The sequence below is a fragment of the Colobus angolensis genome, unplaced genomic scaffold (assembly GCF_000951035.1).
Source record: "Colobus angolensis palliatus isolate OR3802 unplaced genomic scaffold, Cang.pa_1.0 Scaffold75, whole genome shotgun sequence".
Taxonomy (NCBI): Eukaryota; Metazoa; Chordata; class Mammalia; order Primates; family Cercopithecidae; genus Colobus; species Colobus angolensis.
In genome coordinates this window covers 4,031,864-4,054,361 of record NW_012121265.1, presented here as the reverse complement: position 1 = coordinate 4,054,361, position 22,498 = coordinate 4,031,864, and the positions used below count along the sequence as shown (strand labels likewise).

The window sequence follows — 22,498 nt, the reverse complement described above, 5'->3', positions numbered from 1 at the left end:
CGTCTCCGGCCCGGCCCGGGACGCCGCGGGTGTGGGGTCGGCCCGCTAAGGACAAGGTCAGGATACTGGGTGGCGGCGATGCCCGAGTGCGACTGGAGGCAGCCGAGCGGAGGCGACGGCGGTTGGGATCTGTCCCTCCTGACCGGGGAGCGGGACTGGGACGGGCGCCGGTGAGGAGGAGGAGAAGCGGCGGCGGAGAGGTTTTCTGCGGCCGGAATTTCCCTCAACTGCATCCCTGTCGGCGCCCGCGAGCGCAGTCTCGCCGGGCAGGGGCGCCGGGGAAGATGGAGACTGGGGGCCGGGCCCGCACTGGTCCCCCGCAGCCGGCGACCCCGGGGCTGTGGAGGGCTCGGCCGGCGGGCGGCGGCGGGGGCGCCTCCTCCTGGCTGCTGGACGGGAACAGCTGGCTGCTGTGCTATGGCTTCCTCTACCTGGCGCTCTACGCGCAGGTGTCCCAGTCCAAGCCGTGCGAGAGGACCGGCTCCTGCTTCTCTGGCCGCTGTGTCAACTCCACCTGCCTCTGCGACCCGGGCTGGGTGGGGGACCAGTGCCAGCACTGCCAGGGCAGGTTCAAGTAAGTGCCTTCGCCAGACCCCGAACCTCCAGCCCTGCCTCGCTCCCGTCGCGGCCTACCCCGCCCCCGTCGCGGCCTCGGATCCCCCGACAGGGAGTGAACCGCAGCGCGCGGCGGGAGTGGGTCCCGCGCCGCGCCCCCTCCAGCCCCGGGGCTCCCCGGGAGCGCTCGGGCCCGCGCGGGAGTCCTGACCGACGGGAGCTAAGCCTTTCTCGAGCGTTCCAGATGTCCGCGTTCCACATGTCCGCAGCGACTTTCCGCTGCTCAGCACGAACATTTTCCCAATCTGTTACGATGCCCAGCACCATTTTCTTAGGAGTATATTTTAAAATCGGAAATTATCTAAATTACTCATGAAATACATGCGCATTTTGAAAAATTCACAAAAGTGTAAAGGTTCAGTTATGATCCACCAGTACCTCTGTCTTCCCCTATCCTCCTCTTCTCTCTGGAGGTGACCCCTTCTAACATTTATTTAGTCATCATAATGATCTTAGTAAGTAGAGTTTATGATGGGCTTCCTAAGTACCAGACACTCTTCTAAGCGCTTTATGTCGATTTTCTCATTCATTCCTTACAACAACTCTATGAGTTGCTGAATTATTATGCCGGATTTACGGAGAGAAATCGAGGCGATACATTTAAGTAACTTGGCCAGGATTACACAGTAGTAAGGGCCGAGTTATGATTCCAAATCAGCTGGCAGATTCTGGAGCCAGTACACACTCCAGAATGTGTACTTTTAACGAATTTGCTGTGTTGAATTTGCTAGGACAATCTTGAATTGAGAAATACAAAAGTTACTTTAGGTTAGATAGAAGGATGAAATACTCGGACGTTTTTATGTGGTGAGGATAATGGATTTTTTTCTAATCGGTTAATTCACTATCAGCTTTTGTGCGGGAACATCACTTTGGCTTGTCTGAAGCTCAAGGAGCCTAAGAAGTTTGCTTCGCCAAAGTGAAGGTACTTTCTTCGTACTGGTTGATGTTTATTACATTCTTGCCTGATATAAAAAGCAATGGGTCAGTGTAGGGGAGTAGCAAAAGTCAGTTAGCGTTGGGGCAGGATTCTAACAACATGCGGGTAACAGTCATTAAGAAAGTCAGCTTCTTAGTCTTCTAGATACTTAATATGAAGTTTGCTGGCTAGTTAGTGGCTCTTGAATATTGTAGATTACTGATATTGTTACGCTGATAGCCAAAATCTAGGTGAAATTTCTCTTGGGCTCTAGGGCAAAGGTAAGACTGGTTCACCTTATTAATGTATTCTAGGACAATTTCCTGGAGTTGTAAACACAGCATATTTCCTTTTTTTTTCTTTTAAAAAAAGTACTGTTGCTGATTAAAATAAATGTCCCTTAAAACTCAATGTAAAAATGTATATTTTTAAAATGGCACTTTAAAATTTTAGGTAGACTCTATGATTTAAATTAACTAGTAGGTTTTGGAAGTGAAATCTTGAAGTTTTATGAAATTTATGCAATAGGTTGAAATTTTTCTAGGGTTTATACTTTAAAGTTAGTATGTAATGTAGTTTTAAAAATACTTTTTAAAAAATTAGGAGAGGTGCTGATTAAAAGTTTAAAAAGTGTTTCAAGATGAGGAAAGAGATCTTACTGAATTCTGCTTGTTAGTTGCTTTTTTTTTGCTTGTGTTCTTAAACGTTTGCTATGACACAGTAGCATTCAGCGTCTTTTCCTAGCAAGAGAGAATTTTGAACATATAAACTGGTCATCAGCAGTGAAAAAGCCTCATCCATTTTTTTACATTTTTTTACATGAATAGGGAGAGTGCCTGATTTATATGTAATTTAGGGATACTGGCCTTTGTGTAGGTGGGTTTGCTCCATTTGTCTAAAGAGGACAAAAATTGCTGCAGTCCTGAGAAGCTTCATATTTAGAACACATTTTAAAGTAGCGGAACTTGTTAATCAGCTGGATCAGCAGCCTGTGACCTCACTAGCAGATGTCGTCCCAGTTAAAAAGATCACAGATCAGGTTAAAACTAGCTTAAATAACATTGAGAGGCAGTGTTCATAAACAAAATACATTAGTGAGTGGAAGAATAGATATTTGATGTAGATATTGTTAAATAACGATAAATCCTGAGCTAATCATTTGAGTATTCATCATTTCCTTGGAAGCTGTTATTTCCTAGGACTCATTGTACTCTACTGGGTAAATGCGTTTGCATTTCTCTGTGGAATACAAGCTATTAATTAGAGTAAATATAACTGGTGTAACTATCTGTGTTTTATTATGTATACTCTTAGGGATAAAGAACGCATTGGTATTTAATGTTAAAGAGAAGGATTATATTTAGTAGAAAATAATTCTTCTTGGTAAAGTACATGCAAATAAACCTATGAAAGGTTTATTTGAAGATAGTGGCTTGTTTTACCTGACATTTGAAGTAATAACACAGTGGGGAAGACTTTAACTAGAAAATCTCACTTCACTAATTATCTTGAATATCTTTTTCTAAACTGAAGTATAGCAACCTTACAAACAGACATCAAAAATGATTGATCAATCTTGGTAAGCAGGTGTCAAAATTAATTGGTTGGCTCCATGGTAACTTAGCTTTTTTTCTACTATAGGGATTTCGCCAGGGAATAAAAGTGTTCTTCAAATGCTTCTTAAGGATAGAAGATTGATAGTTGAGGGAAGAAATACAGAAGCAAATATAGTATCAAAAGTGGTACTTCAGTTCTCTTAGCATTGATTCCAGTCTTCTGTTTCCATTTGAAAAGAATAAAGCACTCAGAATAACAAGTCATTCCTTCCTTACACAGGTAAAACAAAAGGAACATTGATTTTTCAGTCAAAGCTAGACTAAAGGATTTGGGATTGAGAATAGGAAAATATATTTGAAGTATAATAATCAAAGATACAGACTGTAATTCAAATGGTATTTATTTCAATAGTTCAGTATAATGTTAAGCAAGAAAATATTTTGCTATAATCTCTTTGAATGACATTCTCTATTAGAAGGGAGTTCTTGAGAATTAATTTTGTAGAGTAGTTGAGATTTATGTAAATTTATATAAATCTAAAGAGTATTGCTCTTTATATTAGTCAAATATTAAGGGGTATATTTTTACCCCTCTTAGGTTAGCCAAATTTGGATACTTCATTTCACACATTTAAAATGGAAGTATGCTGGGTACTGTTCTCAGGCCTGTAATCCCAGCACTTTGGGAGGCCAGGATGGGAGGATCCCTTGAGCCCAGAAGTTTGAGGCCAGCCTGGGCAAGATAGTGAGACCTCATCTCTACAAAAAATGTTAAAAATGTAGCTGGGCATGGTGGCACACATCTGTGGTCACAGCTACAAGAGAGAGGTGGGAGGATTACTTGAGCCCAGGAGGTTGAGGCTGCAGTGAGCTGTAATCATGCCACTGCGCTGCAGCCTGGGTGTCAGAGCAAGACTTCTCAAAATTTTAGATATACATATATGAAGCATTCTATTTGTGGTTACAGCAAAATGAAGATATAATGATATAATGTCAGGAATTAGGTTGTTATTGTAAACAAAAAGGGGCAGAATTAAGTGTGTGAACTCTTCCCCCAAGCTGTTAAAATTATATGGATATGGCCTGGCGTGGTATCTCATGCCTGTAATCCCAACGCTTTGGGAGGCCGAGGCGTCCGGATCCTGAGGTCAGGAGATCGAGATCATCCTAGCTAACATGGTGAAACCCCATCTCTACTAAAGCTGCAAAAATTAGCTGCGTGTGATGGCACACATCTGTAGTCCCAGTTACTCAGGAGGCTGAGGCAGTAGAATCACTTGAACCCAGGAGGTAGAGGTTGCAGTGAGCATCGATCGCGCCACTGCACTTCAGCCTGGGCAACAGAGTGAGACTCTGTCTCAAAACAAAAAAACAAAAAACAAAAACAAAACAAAACATATATGCATATGTAAATACATATATACTTGGAATCCTTTTTACTTGTAAGGAAACTGACAGTAACTATAAACTTAAACTGAATGTTCCCTGTCCCTAAGACTTCTTTATTTCAAAGTTTTATTCTAATGGATAATTTATATCCATGGATTATTTTTACATTATTAAAGTATATAATCACACAGTAGGAATTTAAAATAATTTAAATTGAGTGTTTCTTAGGTTCTAAATTGATAAGGTAAGTTACTTGTAGTAGCATGGTTTTCAAGAACACGTGTCTGCATGATTTGGCCCCTTTAGCTGATTCGACTCACGCCTCCTTTCCTCTGCCCCGACTGGTCTTTTAAAGTTCCTTGAAAGTGTCACATTCTTTTTGGCCTCAGTGCATTTTATACACAGTTTCTTCTGTGAACTCTTTCCTCTCTGGTCTTTGCTTGGATGATTATTGATCATCCTTCTAATCTTACCTTAAATACTAGTTTCTAAAGGAGGCTTGTCTGACTCTTCACACTGGGTTATCCCTTATATACTGCCCTGATAACACTATTTTTCCTTCTTAGTATTGTCAAAAATGAGGTGTTTAATTATAATTTTGATAGTTATTTCAACAAAATTTTTAAGAGATTGAGGTATAATTGTCAAAATACACAGCACAATTTGAAATGTACAATTTATTTATCACACTAGAAAGTTTCCATGTGTTTCCTTTGTAAACCCTCCCTTTTCCAGTTGCCTATTCCTATCTCAGGGCAACTATTGATCTGCTTTCTATCACTATAGATTTGTTGGCATTTTCTAGAACTTTTTGTAAATAGAATCATACATTATATACTTCTTTTTTGTCTGACTTCTTTTACACAGCATGTTTATTTTGAGATTCATTCGTGGTGTATTAGTAGTTTATTCTACTGCTGAATAGTGTTCCAGTGTCTGGATACACCATAATTTGTTTATCCATTCAACTGCAGAGGGACATTTGGATTGTTTCAAATTTTTGGCTGTTCCTTTTAAAGCTGCTATGAAGTTTCATGTGGAAGTCTTTGTATCTTTGTATGGATATATGCTTTCCTTTCTCTTGGGGAAATACCTGAGAATGGCTGGATCATATGGTAAATATATATGTAACCGTTTAAGAAACTGACAAACTGTTTTCCAAAGTAGTTGTATCATTTATGTTCCCATCAGCAGTAAGTCTGTTCTATCTAGTTAATTTCATATCCATATCAATACTTGGTATGGTCTTTTATATTTTTGTGATTCTAATAAGTGAATGGTATGTTATTGGGTTTTAATTTGCATTTCCCTAATGACTAATGATACTGAGTATCTTCTCATGTGCTTACTTGCCATCTGTATATCTTCTTTAATAGGCATCTATTCAAATCTTTTGCATGTTAAAAAATTTTCTTATTGATTTTTGTGAGTTCTTTACATTTTCTGGATTACTAGCTTCTTACGAGCTATATCATTTGCATGTATTTTCTACGAGTCTGGGGCTTGTCTATGAAAACACAATGAAAAGAGAATGAAGTCTCTTGACAGTATTTTTCAAAGAATCTAAGTTTTAAATTAATTCCAATTTACCATTTTTTTCTTTTATGGATTATGCTTTTCATGTTGTGCCTAAGAAAACTTTGCCTAGGCTGGGTATTGTGGCTCATGTGTGTAATCCCAGCACTTTGGGAGCCTGAGACAGGAGGATCACTTGAGTCTAGGCGTTTGAGACCAGCGTGGGAAACAAGGCAAGACTGTGCCTCTACAAAAACATTTGAAAAATTAGCTTGCGTGGCGGTGTGCCCATTTAGCCCAGCTACTTGGAAGGCTGAGATGGGAGGATCACTTGAACACAGGAATTGGAGGCTGCAGTGAGCTGAGCTGTGATTGTGTCACCGTACTCCAGCCTGGGCAACACAGCAAGACCCTGTCTTTAAAAAATAAAAAAACATAAAAATAAAAAAAAAGAAAAAAGAAAACTGCCTAAACCAAGTTGATAAAGATTTTCTTTATTTTTTTTTCTCTAGAAGTTTTGTAGTTTTAGATTTTACATTTAGATTTATGGTCCATTTTAAGTTAATTTCTATATATGGGGAGAAGTATGGATCTAAATTCAGTTTTTTGACATATAGGTATTTGTTTTAGCACTATTTGTTGAAAAGAGTATTCTTTCTCAAAGTAGCTTTGTACCTTTGTTGAAACTATTCATATATTTGTGTTTCTATTTCTGAGCTCTGCTTTGTTTCTTGATCTCTTTGTCTATTTGTATATCAGTACAACAATGTCTTGATTATTGTTTCTTTGTAAGTCTTGAATTCAGGGAGTGTTTTTCAGTTTTGTTCTTTTCCAGTTATTTTGGCTACTCTGAGTCCTTTGTATTTCCATATGAATTTTAGAATCAGCTTGTCAGTTTCTATAAAAAGCCTACTAGGATTTTGTTTGTAATTATGTTTAGTCTATAGATCAGTTTTGGGGAAAATGAATACCTTGTCAATATTGAATTTCCTAACATGGTAGGTCTATTTATTTCTTTAGTTCTTTAATCTATCAGCAGTGTTTTTAAATTTTCAGTGAATAGGTGTTGCACCTCTTTTGTCAGATTTTTCCCTAAGTAGTTAATATTTTTGGATACTATTGTAAATGGTGTTTTTTAAACTTTCAGTTTCGATGGTTGCTCTCATACTGAAATACAACTGATTTTTGTATGTTTGATTTTTTTATCTTGCAATCTTGCCAAACTTGTAGATTTGTATAGATTCCTTATGGTTTTCTACTTAGGTGGTTATATTGTTTACAGATAAAGAGATGTTGACTCCTTTTTTTGCAATCTGGATGCCTTTTTTTTTTTTCTTGCCTTATTTCACTGGTCAGAACCTCTATTACAGGGGTGAATAGAGGTGATGAGAGTGGTCAATCTTACTCATGATTTAGGGGGAGATATTTGATCTTTAACCATGAATTATGATGTTATCTGTAAGTTTTTTTTTTTTTAGATGCCTTTTATCACATTGAGAAAGTTCCCTTCTATTCCTAGTTTGCCAACAGTTTTTACCAGTGATGGAAACTGGATTGTATTAAATGCATTTTCTGTGTCTGTTGAGATAATCATATGATTTTTTCAAGTTTGTTAACATGGTGAATTATGTACATACTTTTTGAATGTTAAACCAACCTTACATTCCGAAGATAAACTTCCTCTGACACAATATGCTTTCCTTTTTGTTTTAGGTTGGATTTGGTTTGTTAAAGTTTTATTTGTAATTTTTGTATCTGTGTTCATGAGAGATATTGGTCTGCACTTGTCTTATAATATATGACTAGTTTTGGTGACGAGATAATGCTGGCCTCCTATAATGAGCCCCATGGGACTCTTGATCATTTGCTGGAAGAGTTTTTATGGAATTGGCATTATTTTTTCATTGGCGTTTGGTGGAATTCACCATTGAAGCCCTCTAGGCCTAAAGTTTTCTTTAACTCCAAATTCGACTTTTATTAATATAAATCCAACTTATTTAATATACAGAAGGCTATATGACTAGAATCCTTTAAAATTTATTGGCCAGAATATTGTCTATCTTGGTAAGTATTTTTTTGTGCGTGTGAAAAGAATGCGTATTCTTCTGTTGATGGGTGGAGTGTTGTATACATTTCAGTTAGTTCAACTTGGTTGATAGTCTTGTTCAAGTCTTCTACAACCATTCTGATTTTCTGTCTGTTTTTATCACTTATTGAGAGAAGGGTATCTTCAGTTATAGTTTTGTATTTACCTGTTTGTCCCTAAAGTCTTATCTGTTTATCCTTCATGTATTTTGAAACTATGTTATTAGGTGCATAAAATTTTGGATTATGTCCTCCTGATAAACAGAGCCTTTATCATTATCCAATGATGATTTGTTGAAAAGACTATCCTTTTTTCATTAATGTCTTTGCACCTTTATTGAAAGTTAATTGGACATCTTTATGTATATTTATTTTTTGACTCTGTTCTATTGATCCATATCTCTATCCTTTTGCAAATTCCTCACTTACTTTATTAGTGTATCTGTGTGTGTATACGTATATATATTTGAGATGGAGTCTCACTCTGTTGCCCAGGCTGGAGTGCAGTGGCGTGATATTGGCTCACTGCAATCTCGCTTCCCGGGTTCAAGTGGTTCTCCTGCCTCAGCCTCCTGAGCAGCTGGGATTACAAGCACGTGCCACCACACCTGGCTAATTTTTGTATTTTTGGTAGAGATGAGGTTTTGCCATGTTGGCCAGGCTAGTCTCTAACTCTTGACCTCAGGTGATCCACCCACCTCGGCCTCCCAAAATGCTGGGATTACTATATTTTTATAGTAAATCTTGAAGTTAGATAATGAGATTCCCCAAGTTTATTTTTATTTTTGAAAATTTACTTGGTTCATTTTGTTTTTCATACACATTTTAGAACAATTTGTCAATTAAAAAAGTCTTGCTGGGATTTTTATTGAGATTGTGTTGACTCAGTAAGTCATTTTGAGGAGAATTGACATGTAAACAATATCGAATTATCTCATTCTTCACTGCAGTATGTTTTTTCATCTATTTGGGTTTTCATTGATTTTTTTTACAACATTTTTTGTAGTTATCAGATACAGATTCTGGGTATATATTTTTATTTATTTTTGTTTTGTTTTGTTTTTTTTTGAGATGGAGTTGTGCTCTGTCATTCATACCGGTGTGCAATGGCGTGATCTTGGCTCACTGCAACCTCAGTCTCCTGGGTTCAAGCGATTCTCGTGTCTCAACCTCCTGAGTAGCTGGGATTATAGGTGCCTGTCATCACACCTGGCTAATTTTTTGTATTGTTAGTAGAGATGGGGTTTCACCATGTTGGCCAGGCTGGTCTTGAACTTCTGACCTCAGGCAATCTGCCTGCCTCAGCCTCCCAAAGTGCTGGGATTGCAGATGTGAGCCACTGCGCCTGGCCATATTTTTCGATTTTATACCAAAGTATTTTATGTCCTTTGAGGCTGTTGTAGTTGATAGTATTTCTTTTAATTTCAATTTCCAGTTTGTAGACTTTAAAAAAATAATAAGGGAAGATTATACATGACTTTATGCTCATAAATTTGAAGTAAATGAAATGGACCAATTCCCTGTATCGGTCTAACATACAGATTAACAAAAGTAACTCATGAGGAGGTAAATGAAAAGAATATTTCTATGTCTGTTGAGTAAATTGAATTCAAATTGCAAAACTTCATACAAGGAAAATATCAGGCTCAGATGGCATCACTGGTAAATTTTACCAAATGTTTAAGAAACAAGTAATACTAATTCTACACAAGTTTTTCTAGAAAACAGAATAAGAGAGAATACTTTGTAACTTATTTTGCAAGGCTGGCATTACCATGATAAGAAAACCAAGAAAAGACATTACCGGAAAAGAGCAGTAACTCTCATGAACACAGAAGCAAAAATCTTTAACAAAGTATTAGCAAATCATATCCAGCAATACATAAAAAACATAATACATTGTGACCAAGTAGGGCTTATCCAAGTAGTACAAGGCTGACTAAACATTTGGAAATCTTTCTTTGGTGATATTTCCTCTCCCATATCTCTTTATTTTTTATATTTGTGGTTACATTATAGCTGTATGTATTTATGGGATACATGAGATATTTTGATACAGGTATACAATGCCTACTAACCACATCAGGGTAAATAGGGTATTCATCACCTCAAGCATTTATCCTTTCTTTGTGTTATAAACAATTCATACTAATTATACTTTTTAACCCATTAGCCATCCCCATTTCCCCTGCCCCAATACCTTTCCCAGCCTCAGGTAACCATCCTTCTACTCTCTATCTTCATGAATTCAATTGTTTTAATTTTTAGCTCCCAGAAATAACCGAGAACATGCAATGTTTGTCTTTCTGTGCCTGGCTTATTTCACATAATATAATGACCTCCACTTCCATCCATGTTGTTGTGAATGACAGGATATTATTCTTTTTTATGGCTGAATAGTACTCCCTTGTGTATATGTACCACATTTTATTTATCCATTCATTTGTTGATGGACACTTAGGTTGCTTCCAAATTTTGACTATTGTGAATACAGCTGCAGCAAACATTGAAGTACAGCTGTCTCTTCAATATACTGATTTCCTTTCTTTTAGGTATATACTTAGCCGTGGGATTGCTGAATCATGTGGTAGCTCTATTTTTAATTTTTTTGAGGAACCTGCAAACTGCTCTCCATAGTAGTTACACTAATTTACCTTCCCACCAATAGTGTAAGAGGGTTCCCTTTTCTCTATATCCTTGCCAGCATTTGTTTTTGCCTGCCTTTTGGATATGAGCTATTTAACTGGAGTGAGAAGATACCTCATTGTAGTTTTGATTTTCATTTCTCTGAAGATCAGTGATGCTGAGCACCTTTTTATATACTTTTTGACATTGGTATGTCTTCTTTTGAGAAATGTCTATTTAGATCTTTTGCATATTTTTGAATTGGATTACTAGATTTTTTTTCTTATAGTGTTGTTTGAGCTTATTGTATATTCTGGTTATTAATCCCTTGTCAGAATGATAGTTTGCAAATATTTTCTTCCCTTCTGTGGATTGTCTCTTCATGTTGTTGAGTGTTTCCTTTGCTGTGCAGAAACGTTTTAACTTGATGTGATCCCATTTATCCCTTTTTGCTTTGGTTGCCTGTGCTTGTGGGGTATTACTCAATAAATCTTTGCCTAGTCTCCAGGTGTCCTGGAAGAGTTTTCCCAATGTTGTAGTAGTTTCATAGTTTGAGGTCTTAGATTTCTAAGTCTTTAATTGTTTATTGTTTATGGTGAGAGATAGGGGTCCAGCTTCATTATTCTTCATATAGATATCCAGTATTCCCAGCAGAATTTATTGAGGAGACTGTTACTTCCCCAGTGTATGTGCTTGACGCCTTTGTCAAAAATAAGTTCATTGTAAGTATGTATTTATTCTGGGTTCCCTATTCTGTAATTGTTCTATGTGTCTTTTTTTTTTAATGCCAGTACCATGCTGCTTTGGTTACTATAGCTCTGTGGTATAATTTAAAGTCAGGTAATATGATAGTTCCAGTATTGTTCTTTTTGCTCAGAATGGCTTTGGCTATTCTGGGTCTTTTTGGTTCTGCATAAATTTTAGGTTTTTTTTTTTTTTTCTATTTCTGTGAAAAATGTCATTGGCATTTTGATATGGATTGCATTGAATCTGTAGATTGCTTAGGATAGTATGGACATTTTAACAATATTGATTCTTCCAATCCATGAGCATGAAATATTCCATTTTTTTGGTGTCTTCTTCAATTTCTTTGATTTTTCCCCTGCCTAGCCTAGAGATTTGTGGAACTTTGAACCTCAGAGAGATGATTTAAGGTATCTGGTAGAATAAATTTCTAAGCAGCAAAGCATTCAAGATGTGACTTGGGTGCTGTTAAAGGCATTCCATTCTGAAAGGGAAACAGAGCATAAAAGTTTGGAAAATGTGCAGCCTGACAATGAGATAGAAAAGAAAATCCCATTTTCTGAGGAGAGATTTAAGCCAGCTGCAGAAATTTGCATGAGTAGTGAGAAGCCAAATATTAATTCCCAAGCAATGGGGAAAATGTTCCCAGGACATGTCAGAGGCCTTCAGGGCAGCCCCTCTCATCACAGGCCTTGAGGCATAGGAGGAAAAAATGGTTTTGTGGGCCAGGCCTAGGGTTCCTATGCTGTATGCAGCCTAGGGACTTGGTGTCCTGTGTCCCAGCTGCTCTAGCTGTGACTCAAAGGGGCCAAGGTGTAGTTCAGGCTGTGGCTTCAGAGGGTGCAAGCCCCAAGCCTTGGCAGCTTCCACGTGATGTTGAGCCTGTGAGTGCACAGGAGTCAAGAATTGAGGTTTGGGAACCTCTGTCTACATTTCAAAAGATGTATGAAAACGCCTGGATGTCCAGGTAAAAGTTTGCTTCAGGGGTGGGACTCTCATGGAGAACCTCTGTACGTCAGTGTGGAAGTGAAATTTGGGGTTGGAACCCCCACACAGAGTCCCTACTGGAACATCGCCTAGTGGAGCTGTGAGAAGAGGGCCACTGTCCTACAGACCCCAGAACCATAAATGCACCTACAGTTTGCACTGTGTGCCTGGAAAAGCCGCAGATGTTCAGTGCCAGCCCATGAAAGCAGCCAGGATGAGGCTGTACTCTGCAAAGCCATAGAGTCGGAGCTGCCCAAGACCATGGGAACCCACCTCTTGTATCAGCGTGACCTAGATGTGAGACCTGGAATCAGAGGAGATCATTTTGGGGCTTTAAAATTTGGCTACCCTATTGGATTTTGGACTTGCATGGGCCCTGTAACCCCTTTGTTTTGGCCAATTTCTCCCATTTGGAATGGCTGTATTTATCCAATACCTATACCCCCATTGTATCTAGGAAGTAACTAGCTTGCTTTTGATTTTACAGGCTCATAGATGGAAAAAACTTGCCTTGTTTCAGATGAGACCTTGGAGGTGCCGAAATGAGTTAAGACTTTGGGAAAGCATCATTTGTTTTGAAATGTGAGGATATGAGATTTGGAGGGGCCAGGGGCAGAATGATATGGTTTGGCTGTGTTCCCTTTCAAATCTCAATTTGAATTGTATCTCCTAGAATTCCGATGTGTTATGTGAAGGAATTACCCAGCGGGAGGTAATTGAATCATGGGGATTGGTCTTTCCTGTGGTAGTCTCCTGATAGTGAGTAAGTCTCACAAGACCTGATGGGTTTATCAGGGGTTTCTACTTTTGCTGCTTCCTCATTTTTCTCTTGCTGCCACCATGTAAAAAGTGCCTTTTGCCTCCCACCAGGATTCTGAGGCCTCCCCAGCCATGTGGAACTGTAAGTCTGGTTAAATCTCCTGTTCTTCCCAGTTTTGGGTGTGTCTATATCAGCAGTGTGAAAATGGACTAATACACTTGGTAATTTATAATTAATAGAGATATATTGGCTCATGATTCTAGAGGCTGGGAAATCTAAGATCAAGAGGCTGACATCTTGTAAGGGCTTTCTTGCTGTATCATCCTGTGGCAGAGGGTAAATAGAGGGTCAAGGGGTAGGCAAAAGCATTCAAATCTCATCCTTTTATAAGGAACTCATTCCCCTGATAATGAACTTACTCTTGGGGTAGCAGTGTTAATGCCCTCATGGTCTAATCACCTCCCATTATGCCCCACCTCTCAACACTAATCCAGAGTCTTAACTCAGTCCAGCACCATCTCAAAAGTCCGAAGTCTAGAGTCTCTTCTAAATCAGATATGGGTGAGACTCAAGACACAATTCATCCTGGGGAAAATTCCTTTCCAGCTATGAGCCTGTGAAATCAAAACAACTTGCCTACTTCCAAAGTACAATGGTGAGACAGATATAGGATATACATTCCTGTCCAAAAGAAAAAAAAGAAGTAACAGACCCCAAATAAGTCCAGAACCCAACAGAACAAACAATGTTAAATCTGAAAGCTAGAGAATAATCTTTTTTGACTTCATATTTCGCCTTCTGAGCACACTGGGATGAGGATTGGGCCCCCAAGACCTCAGGCAGCCCAGCCCTTAGGCTTTGCTGGGTTGAGCCTACATGGCAGCTTTCATGGGTTGGAGGCTCATGCCTGCCGCTCTTCTAGTCTGAGGCTGCACATGGGTGACTCTGTAGTTCTGAGGTCTCAGAGGCAGCCCTGCTCCCATGGCCCTATTAGGCATTGCTCTAGCAAGTACTTTATGATGACTCTGTTGCTGTAGCATTGTTTCAAATCTACATTGAGGTAGCCACACCTCCACAACTTGTGCAGTCTGCGCACCTGCAGAATTGGCACCACATGGATGGAAACCACCAAGGCTTATTTCCTATAGTTTCCAGAGCTGCAGCCAGAGACACACCTTGGTTTGCTTGAGCAGTGACTGGGGAGGCTAAGGGGAGCTGTGCCAGAATGCAGGGAGCAGACACTTGAGGCAGCACAGAGCAGTGAATGCTGAGGTCCCATAGATGCCTTTCTGGAAACTTTGATCTCAGGATCCTAGATGGAAGGGACAGCCCAGAAGACCTCTGAAATGCCTTCAAGATCTCTTTCTATCTTGATGACTAGCACTTGACTTCCTTTTATCCATACTAATCCCTTTATGAAAGGGTTACTTGGCCACACCCTTGCATGCTTTGCTTTTTTCTTTACATATGCAAACTATGACTTTTCCAAATCCTTACTTTCTGCTTCCCTTTTAATAATAATGTTTTGTTTTTAAATCATTCTACCCTCTCACATCTTTACTATATGCAGTTAAAAGTAGCCACGCAGCTCTTTCAATATTTTGCTTAGAAATTTCTTCCACCAGATATCTTAGTGAAGCGGTTACGTTGTCTGGGGTATATACCCTGGGGTTCATCATCATGCACCAGGAAAATTTAGGGCATGGACACATACAAGGGGTTTAGGAGTAGAGGTTTAATTGATAGAAGAGAAGAGAAAGAGAAACAGCTTCCTTTATAAAGTGAGGGGTCTCTGATCGGCAAGGACTGGCTGGTGGCAAATGTGCTGAGTTTTATAGTCCAGTTTGAGGAGGTGGTGTCTGATTTATGTAGGGGTCACAGATTGGTTCTATCAGGTATGACGTTTACTTAGTGCATGGGGAAGGCTGGTTGCCCCACCCAAATCTTCTCATGCAAATGGATTTTGCAGCTGATCAGGGCCATCTTGTCTGCTCCTTACAATACAGGTGGCTGGCAGAGAAGAGAGGATGGAGCCCCCATTTTGCAAATGTCTAGTCCTTAGTTCCTGTCAGCATTCACCCATGCAAGTTCCCAGCTTGCAGGCTGCTCCTTGTTAGAAAATGATTTGGGGCTGCTTTTCATTGAAAAGGAAAGCCTTACCAAGGACTCCCATGCCCTTATTATCTAAGTAATTCCTTTCTAACTTCCATTATACTAGCTTATTGCTCTTAAATTCTGCCTTCCATGAAGCACTCAGATATGGGCACAATTCAGCTAAGTTATTTGCTGCTTCATATCAAGGATGGCTGTTACTCCAGTTTCCAATATCTCTTTCCTCGTTTCTGTCTCCGCATTTCTGCCAATATTCTGATCACAAGCACTGATGTAATCTCTACGAAGTTTTAGACTTTCCCTGAAGTTCTCTTCTGAGCCCTCATCAGAATCATCCTTAATGTTCTTTTCATGGCAATACAAGCTTTTTCTAGCCTTTTTCTCCAAAGTCTGCCAGCCTCTACTTATTACGGAATTTCAAAGTGGCTTCCCTATATTCAGATATTTGATAAAGTGACGTTCTATGCTTCAATATCAATTTTTTGTCTTACTCAGTTTTGTGCTGCTATAACAGAATACTTGAGACCTAGTGATTTATAATGAATAAAAATTTATTGGCTTATGATTCTTTTGGGAAGTCCAAGATTGAGGGGCCAGAATTTGTCAAGAGCTTTCCTCGTTGCATCATTTCATGACAGAAGAGCAAAGAGAGGGTGAAGAGAGAAAGAGAGGAGGGCAAGAGGGGGTGAACTTACCCTTTTATAAGGAATTAATTCCTGCAATAACAAAGGACATTAATCCATTCATGAGGGCTATGCCCTTATGGCCTAATCACCTCTCATTTATGCCCACATCCCCACACTGTTGCATTGGGGATTAAGTTTTCAACACTTTTTTTTGGGGGGGGGACACATTCAAACCATAGCAGAGACTCTGGTTCATAATTAAATATTCTGTTTTAGGAGGCAATCAACTTGTTTCGGTTCAGCACACATGATCTAGCTCACTTTTCAAAAAACAATTAGAACTTTACTGAGTTACAATTTACACCTCACCATATTCACTTTTTAAAGATGTACAGTTCACTTATGTTTAGCATATTCAGAGAGTGGTACAACCATCACCATTACCTAATTTTAGGCTGAAGAGCTAAATTATATAAACAAATTGGTATCTATGACTTGTTAAAAAATAATTTCCAGGGTATCTTATATAGTCAGTATAAAATCAAACTAATCTATACTTTAGATGTATAAAAATGAATTTTTATAATGATGTTTTATTATAACATCATTATTATATCAGTATTTTACCATCCTGAGTTATCAAAGCATGTTATAATTTCCAAAAATGTGGAAATAAACTGAGGTAGGGAAAACTTTAAGATGGCCCTTTTGACTTTTATCCCTGGTATTACTTTTATGATTATGTTATGTCATTTGTCAAAAGGGAGATTATCTGGGTTTTCTTACTCTAATCACATGAGCCCTTTAAAAGCAGAGTGTTTCCCCTGGGTGCTAGCAGAAGAGGAAGCTAAAGACTCAAAGCGTAAACTGGATTTGACATGCTAATACTGGTTTGAAGATGGAGGGAGCCATGCCTGAAAGTACTAGGGAAAGTGGCCACTTGGTGCTGAGAGCAACCCCTGGTCAGCAACTGGCAAGAAAGTTGGGACCTCATGCATACAACTGTAAGGAACTGAATTCTACCAGCCGTGAATAAGCCTGGAAGTGGATGCTTTTCTGGAGCCTCTGGATAAGAGCCTAGCTCAGCTAACACCCATCTGAGTCTGTAGGGACTTCTGTCCTATAGAACTGTGAGATAATAAATGGATGTTCTTTTAAATGTCTATGTTTTTGGTAATTTGTTACCAGCAGTAAAAACAAATTTAGGGGCATATTTAGCAACAAATCATTGAGAAAAGTTATTCTGGCTGAATTTCAGTCAATGATATTAAGTTAACCAGAAAATTAATTATTTAAACGTGATGGTCAATTGAGTTTTATTATCTTTAACAGTAATAATACAAGGTGATTGTGATTTATTAATTTAAGCTTTTTATAACACCTTGTGTACCTGTCTTTGATTTCTTTGGTCTGCCATGAATGATTAGAATTAATGCTCAAAATGTTTGGCATAAGGTTACTAATTGCTGTCTGGATCCATGAAAGGAAGATGCTCTGGCATTTTAGATATCTGATTTATTTGACCCTATTTGACACACAGTATACTTCCAGTCTACCATTTGAGCCAAAAAGGGAATAGGAGAAATGTTTTACAGATAGCATAAAGTTATGAAATGATCAGATGTGATGCAGTTTAGCCAAAAGGGGAAGAGATTGATCTTATCATTAGATAGTAGATTAATTTGAAAATAATGATTACCATGTGCAAGAGAAGTACTCCATGATTAAAAAATGTTCGAGTTGTATAGTTATCTCAGTAGCTTAAGGGAATGTTGAGGAAAAATGTATTAATGAGCTAGAATCTTATTTGGAAATATCCTAGTTAGAATTATAGAGCTCAGAATCAGCTGACGTTTTACTCCATTTGTATTGCTATGAAGGAATACTTGAGGCTGGATATTGGATAATGTATAAAGAAAAGAGATTCGTTTGGCTCATGATTCCTCAGCATGTGCAAGAAGTATGGCACCGGCATCTGCTTGTATTGCGGGGTTGAGGCTGCGTCTACTCATGGTAGAAAGCAAATGGGAACTGGTGTCTGCAGAGATCATATGGCAGGAGAGGAAGCAAGGGGTGGGAGGGGCCAGGCTCTTTTTAATAACCAACTCTCTCAGGAACTAATAGAGCGAGAGCTCACTCTTTACTGTGTAGATGGCACCAAGCCATTCATGAAGGATCTGCCTGCATGATTCAAACACTTGTGGGTAGGCCTCACCTCTGACATTGGGGATCAAATTTCAGTGTAAGGTTTGGAGGATTCATGTATTCAAACCATAGCAGTTGAGAATTAGGCCTCAAAGTCAGATAGATAATGGTTACAATGTCAGCTATATCAATACTGAATTGGAGAACATGATTTTCTTGTGTGGCCATAATGGGCTAATACTTCACCTCAAAATTAAATTACCCACTCATTTATGGGCCAAGTTAGGTAACTGCTGGTCTGTATTGCGGATAGGACAACAGTAGTGGAAGATAGTAGTCAGAATGCATTTCCTGTGCCTAGAATAGTCTGAATGACTATTCAGTGAATGATCTGATAAAGAAATTAGGAAAAACAGTCCCATTTACAGTAGCATCAAAACAAACAAACAAAACCTTACGATAAGTTTAACCGAAGAGGTAAAAGATCTATATGTAGAAAACTAGAAAACATTAATGAAAGAAATTGAAGATGACACAAATAGATACTTTGTGTATTCATGAAGTGAAAGAATATTGTTAAAATGTCCACATTACCCAAAGTGATACACAAATTCTATGCAATCCTATCAAAATAGAAATAGAAAAAAAATCCTATAATTTGTTTGAAACCGCAAAAGACCCCAAATAGCTAAAGCAGTGTTGAGCAAAAAGAACAAAGCTAGAGGCATTACACTACCTGATTTGCCTTTAAAAAGTTAATGGAAAATGTGTATTATGAAAAATCTGCATGGATTTCAAATTTTTTTTTGCACCAAAATAAACTCATACCAAATTGTTGTAACAATGGGATCAAGTTTGAGACACTAAGGAGGATAAGACATTGGTTTGAAAAGAGCCCCTATCAGAGCAACATAAATTCTGCTAAAATTGAAGCGAGAGCAAACATCAAATTTATGGTGAAGCTTGGGTGGAAGAAGGTGAAATTATTGATGCTTTGTGAAAAGTTTATGAGGACAGTGCCTGAAAGAAATCAGCAGTTTACAAATGGGTAACTCATTTTAAGAAGGGATGATATGATGTTGAAGATGAAGCCTGCAGCAGCAGACTGTTCACATCAGTTTGTGAGGAAAAAATCATCTTGTTCATTCTCTAATTGAAGAGGACTGACGTTTGACAGCAGAAACAATAGCCAACACCATAGACATCTCAATTAATTCAACTTAATTCTGGATGCAAATTAAAGTTGACCAAACTTTCCACTCTATGGGTGCCAAAACCACTCGGACCAGATTAGTTACAGATAAGAGCAGAGGTTTTAGTGGAAATTATAAACAAGTGGAATCAAGATCGTGAAGTATTTCTTTGAAGAATTGTAATAGGTGAAACATGACTTTACCACTACAATTCTGAAGACAAAGCACAATCAAAGCAATGGCTACCAGGAGGTAGAAGGGGTTCAATCGAAGCAAAAGTAGACTTGGCCCCATGATTGTGGTTTGGCTGTGTCCCACCCAAATCTCATCTTGAATTCCCACGCGTTGTGGGAGGGATCTGGTGGGAGGTAATTGAATCATGGGGCCAAGTCTTTCCCATGTTGTTCTCATGATAGTGAATAAGTCTTATGAGATCTGATGGTTTTAGAAAGAGGAGTTCCCCTGCACAAGCTCTCTCTGCCTGCTGCCATCCATGTAAGACATGACTTGCTCATCCTTGCCTTCCACCATGATTGTGAGTCCACCCTGGCCATGTGTAACTGTAAGTCCATTAAAACTCTTTCTTTTGTAAATTGCCCAGTCTCGGGTATGTCTTTATCAGCAGCCTGAAAATGGACGCTAATACACTAATCTTAAAATGTTTTCTCAGGGCACCTATTTTTCTTCAGTTAATAATGTAAACAAGACTGCATTGACATGGTTAAATTCACAGGACTTTCAGCTCTTTAGGGATGGACTAAATGACTGGTATCATTGCTTACAAAAGCTTCTTGACTTTGATGGAACTTATGTTGAGAAGTAAAGTTTATATTTTTTATTTTTATCTGTATTTTTTTCATGAACTTTTAAAGTCATCTCATAGTTATTAAAATGGCATGATACCTACATAAAAACAGACAAATTGTCCAATGGAACAGGATAGAGAGCCCAGAAATAAATTCATACATCTACAGTCCACTGATTTTCAGCAGAGGCTCGAGGAATAAACATTGGGGAAAGGACAGTCTTGTCAATAAATGATTCTTAAAAACTAGGTATCCAAATGTACAAGAATGAAATTGAACCCTTATCCCTTATACAAGAATCAGCTCAAAATGGATTAAAGATTTGAATGGAAGATCTGAAGCTAAAACTACTAGAAGGAAATATAGGAGAAAAGCTATGACTTTGGTCTGAGCAATGACTTCTTGCATGATTCCAAAAGCACAGGCAGCAAAAGCAAAAATAGACAAATGGTATTGAATCAAAAAGCTTCTATACACCAAAGGAAATAACAGAGTGAAGAGACATACACATTGAGAGAAAATATTTGCAAATCATACATCAGATAAGGGACTCATACCCAAGACATAAAAGGGACTCAAATCAATAGCAAGAAAACAAATTATCCTATTTAAACATGGGCAAAGAATCTGAATAGACATTTTTCAAAAGAAAACATACAAAAGGCCAACACATATATGAAAAAATGCTCAACATTATTGATCATCAGGGAAATGCAGATCAAAACCACAATGGGATGTCATCTCATACCTCTTAAAATGGCTCTTATAAAAAAGATGAAAGATAACAAGTGTTGGTGAGGATATGGCAAAAAGGGAACTCTTGTACACTGTTGAGGGGAAGTAAATTAGTACAACCATTTTGAAAAACAGTATGGAGGTTCATCAAAAAACTGCAAATAGAATTACCATATGATCCAGCAGTCTGGGTATACATCCAAAGGAATTGAAAGCAGTATGTTGGAGAGATGTTTGCGTTCACATGTTCATTGCAGCATTATTCATAATAGTCAATATTGGGAAACAACCTAAGTGCCCACCAAGGGATCAATGGATTAAAAAAAGAGATATATATACATAATGAAATAGTATTCAGCCTATAAAGGGACAAAATCCTGTCATTAGTGACAACATAAATGAAACTAGAGGCCATTAGGCTATGCAAAATAAGCTAGGCTTAGAAAGACAATTATCACCTGATCTCACTTAAATGTGGAATCCAAAAATTTGAATCATTCGAAGTAGAGAGTAGAATGGTGGTTACCAGAAGCTGCGGGGTGGTGGTCGGTTGGGCAGGCAAAGGAAAAATATTGGTCAAGGGATGCAGAGTTTCAATTAGGAAGAATAAGTGTTCTATTATTCTGTTGTTGTTCTATCGTACAATGAAATGACTAATGTTACTAATTATGCATTGTGTATTTCATATACTACATTGCTAATAGAGTGGATTTTAAATATTTTTGCTGCAAAAAATATGTATGTGAGGTGATGGGTATGTTAATTAGCCTGATCTGCTCAATCTGCAATGTATACATGTATTCAAGCATCACATTTTACCCCATGTATATATGCAATTATTATTCATCAATAACGATGAAATAAAAAATAAAAAGGAATTAATAAGCTGATAAATAGTATTTTAACTAGAAAGCCTGTTTTAAAAAAGATTTTGTGTGAAAAAGGCTTACAAAAGCCGCCCTGCATAAAGACTATCCCTGAGTGGATCTGACTATTCCTTGTAGGCTGGTTATGCCAGGACTAAACCTATATTCTGTGATAAACAGGATTTATTGTTTCAGAGATTTTGTAATATTAAAACTGTCACGCTTTCTTATTTTTATAATGTGTTAAATTATATATCCATAGTCAGGATAGACAACAACATCCCACTAGATTTAATTTTAGTACTGTCTAATATTTGTGCTGGTTTTCCTGCATTTATTAATGGCAAACCTTGTGTTATAAACAGCCCAGCATGCTTTTAATTAAGGACTCTGCATTAGGCACTTTCAGCTAGAAAGAGATATTGACAAGGCATATGGATATGTGGCAGGCATCTAGACAAGTGATTGGCAAACTTTTTCTGTAAAGGGCCAGATAGTAGATATTTAAGGCTTTGTTGGCCAGATGGTCTCTGTTGCCAATACTAAACTCTGTCCTTGTAGTGTGTTAGCAATCTTAGATAATATTTAAACAAACTAGTGTAGTTGTGTTCCAATAAAACTTCATTTACACAAACAGACAGTAGGCTAGTAGTTTATGTAGTACTGATCTAGATGAATAAGTCAATATGGTTCTCAGTTCAAGAGGAATGATAGACAGTTTTAAAACAGTTGTTTGAAACTTAGAATACATTTTAGAAATAATATTAGAAATAGTAGTTATGTAAGAGCCTATTTTACTTTTTGTAGGGAGTTGAACTAT

General features: G+C 38.2%; 1 protein-coding gene across 1 annotated transcript in view; it reads left to right on the top strand.

Annotated features, from left to right (window-relative positions):
- Positions 1–6: 6 nt before the first annotated feature.
- Positions 7–22,498, top strand: part of ATRNL1 (attractin-like 1) — an 834,587-nt gene continuing 812,095 nt past the window's right edge. The window contains exon 1 of the mRNA XM_011927827.1: positions 7–574. Within this exon, the coding sequence (XP_011783217.1) occupies positions 285–574 (290 nt within the window). The 5' untranslated portion in view covers positions 7–284. The remainder of the gene's footprint in view (positions 575–22,498) is intronic.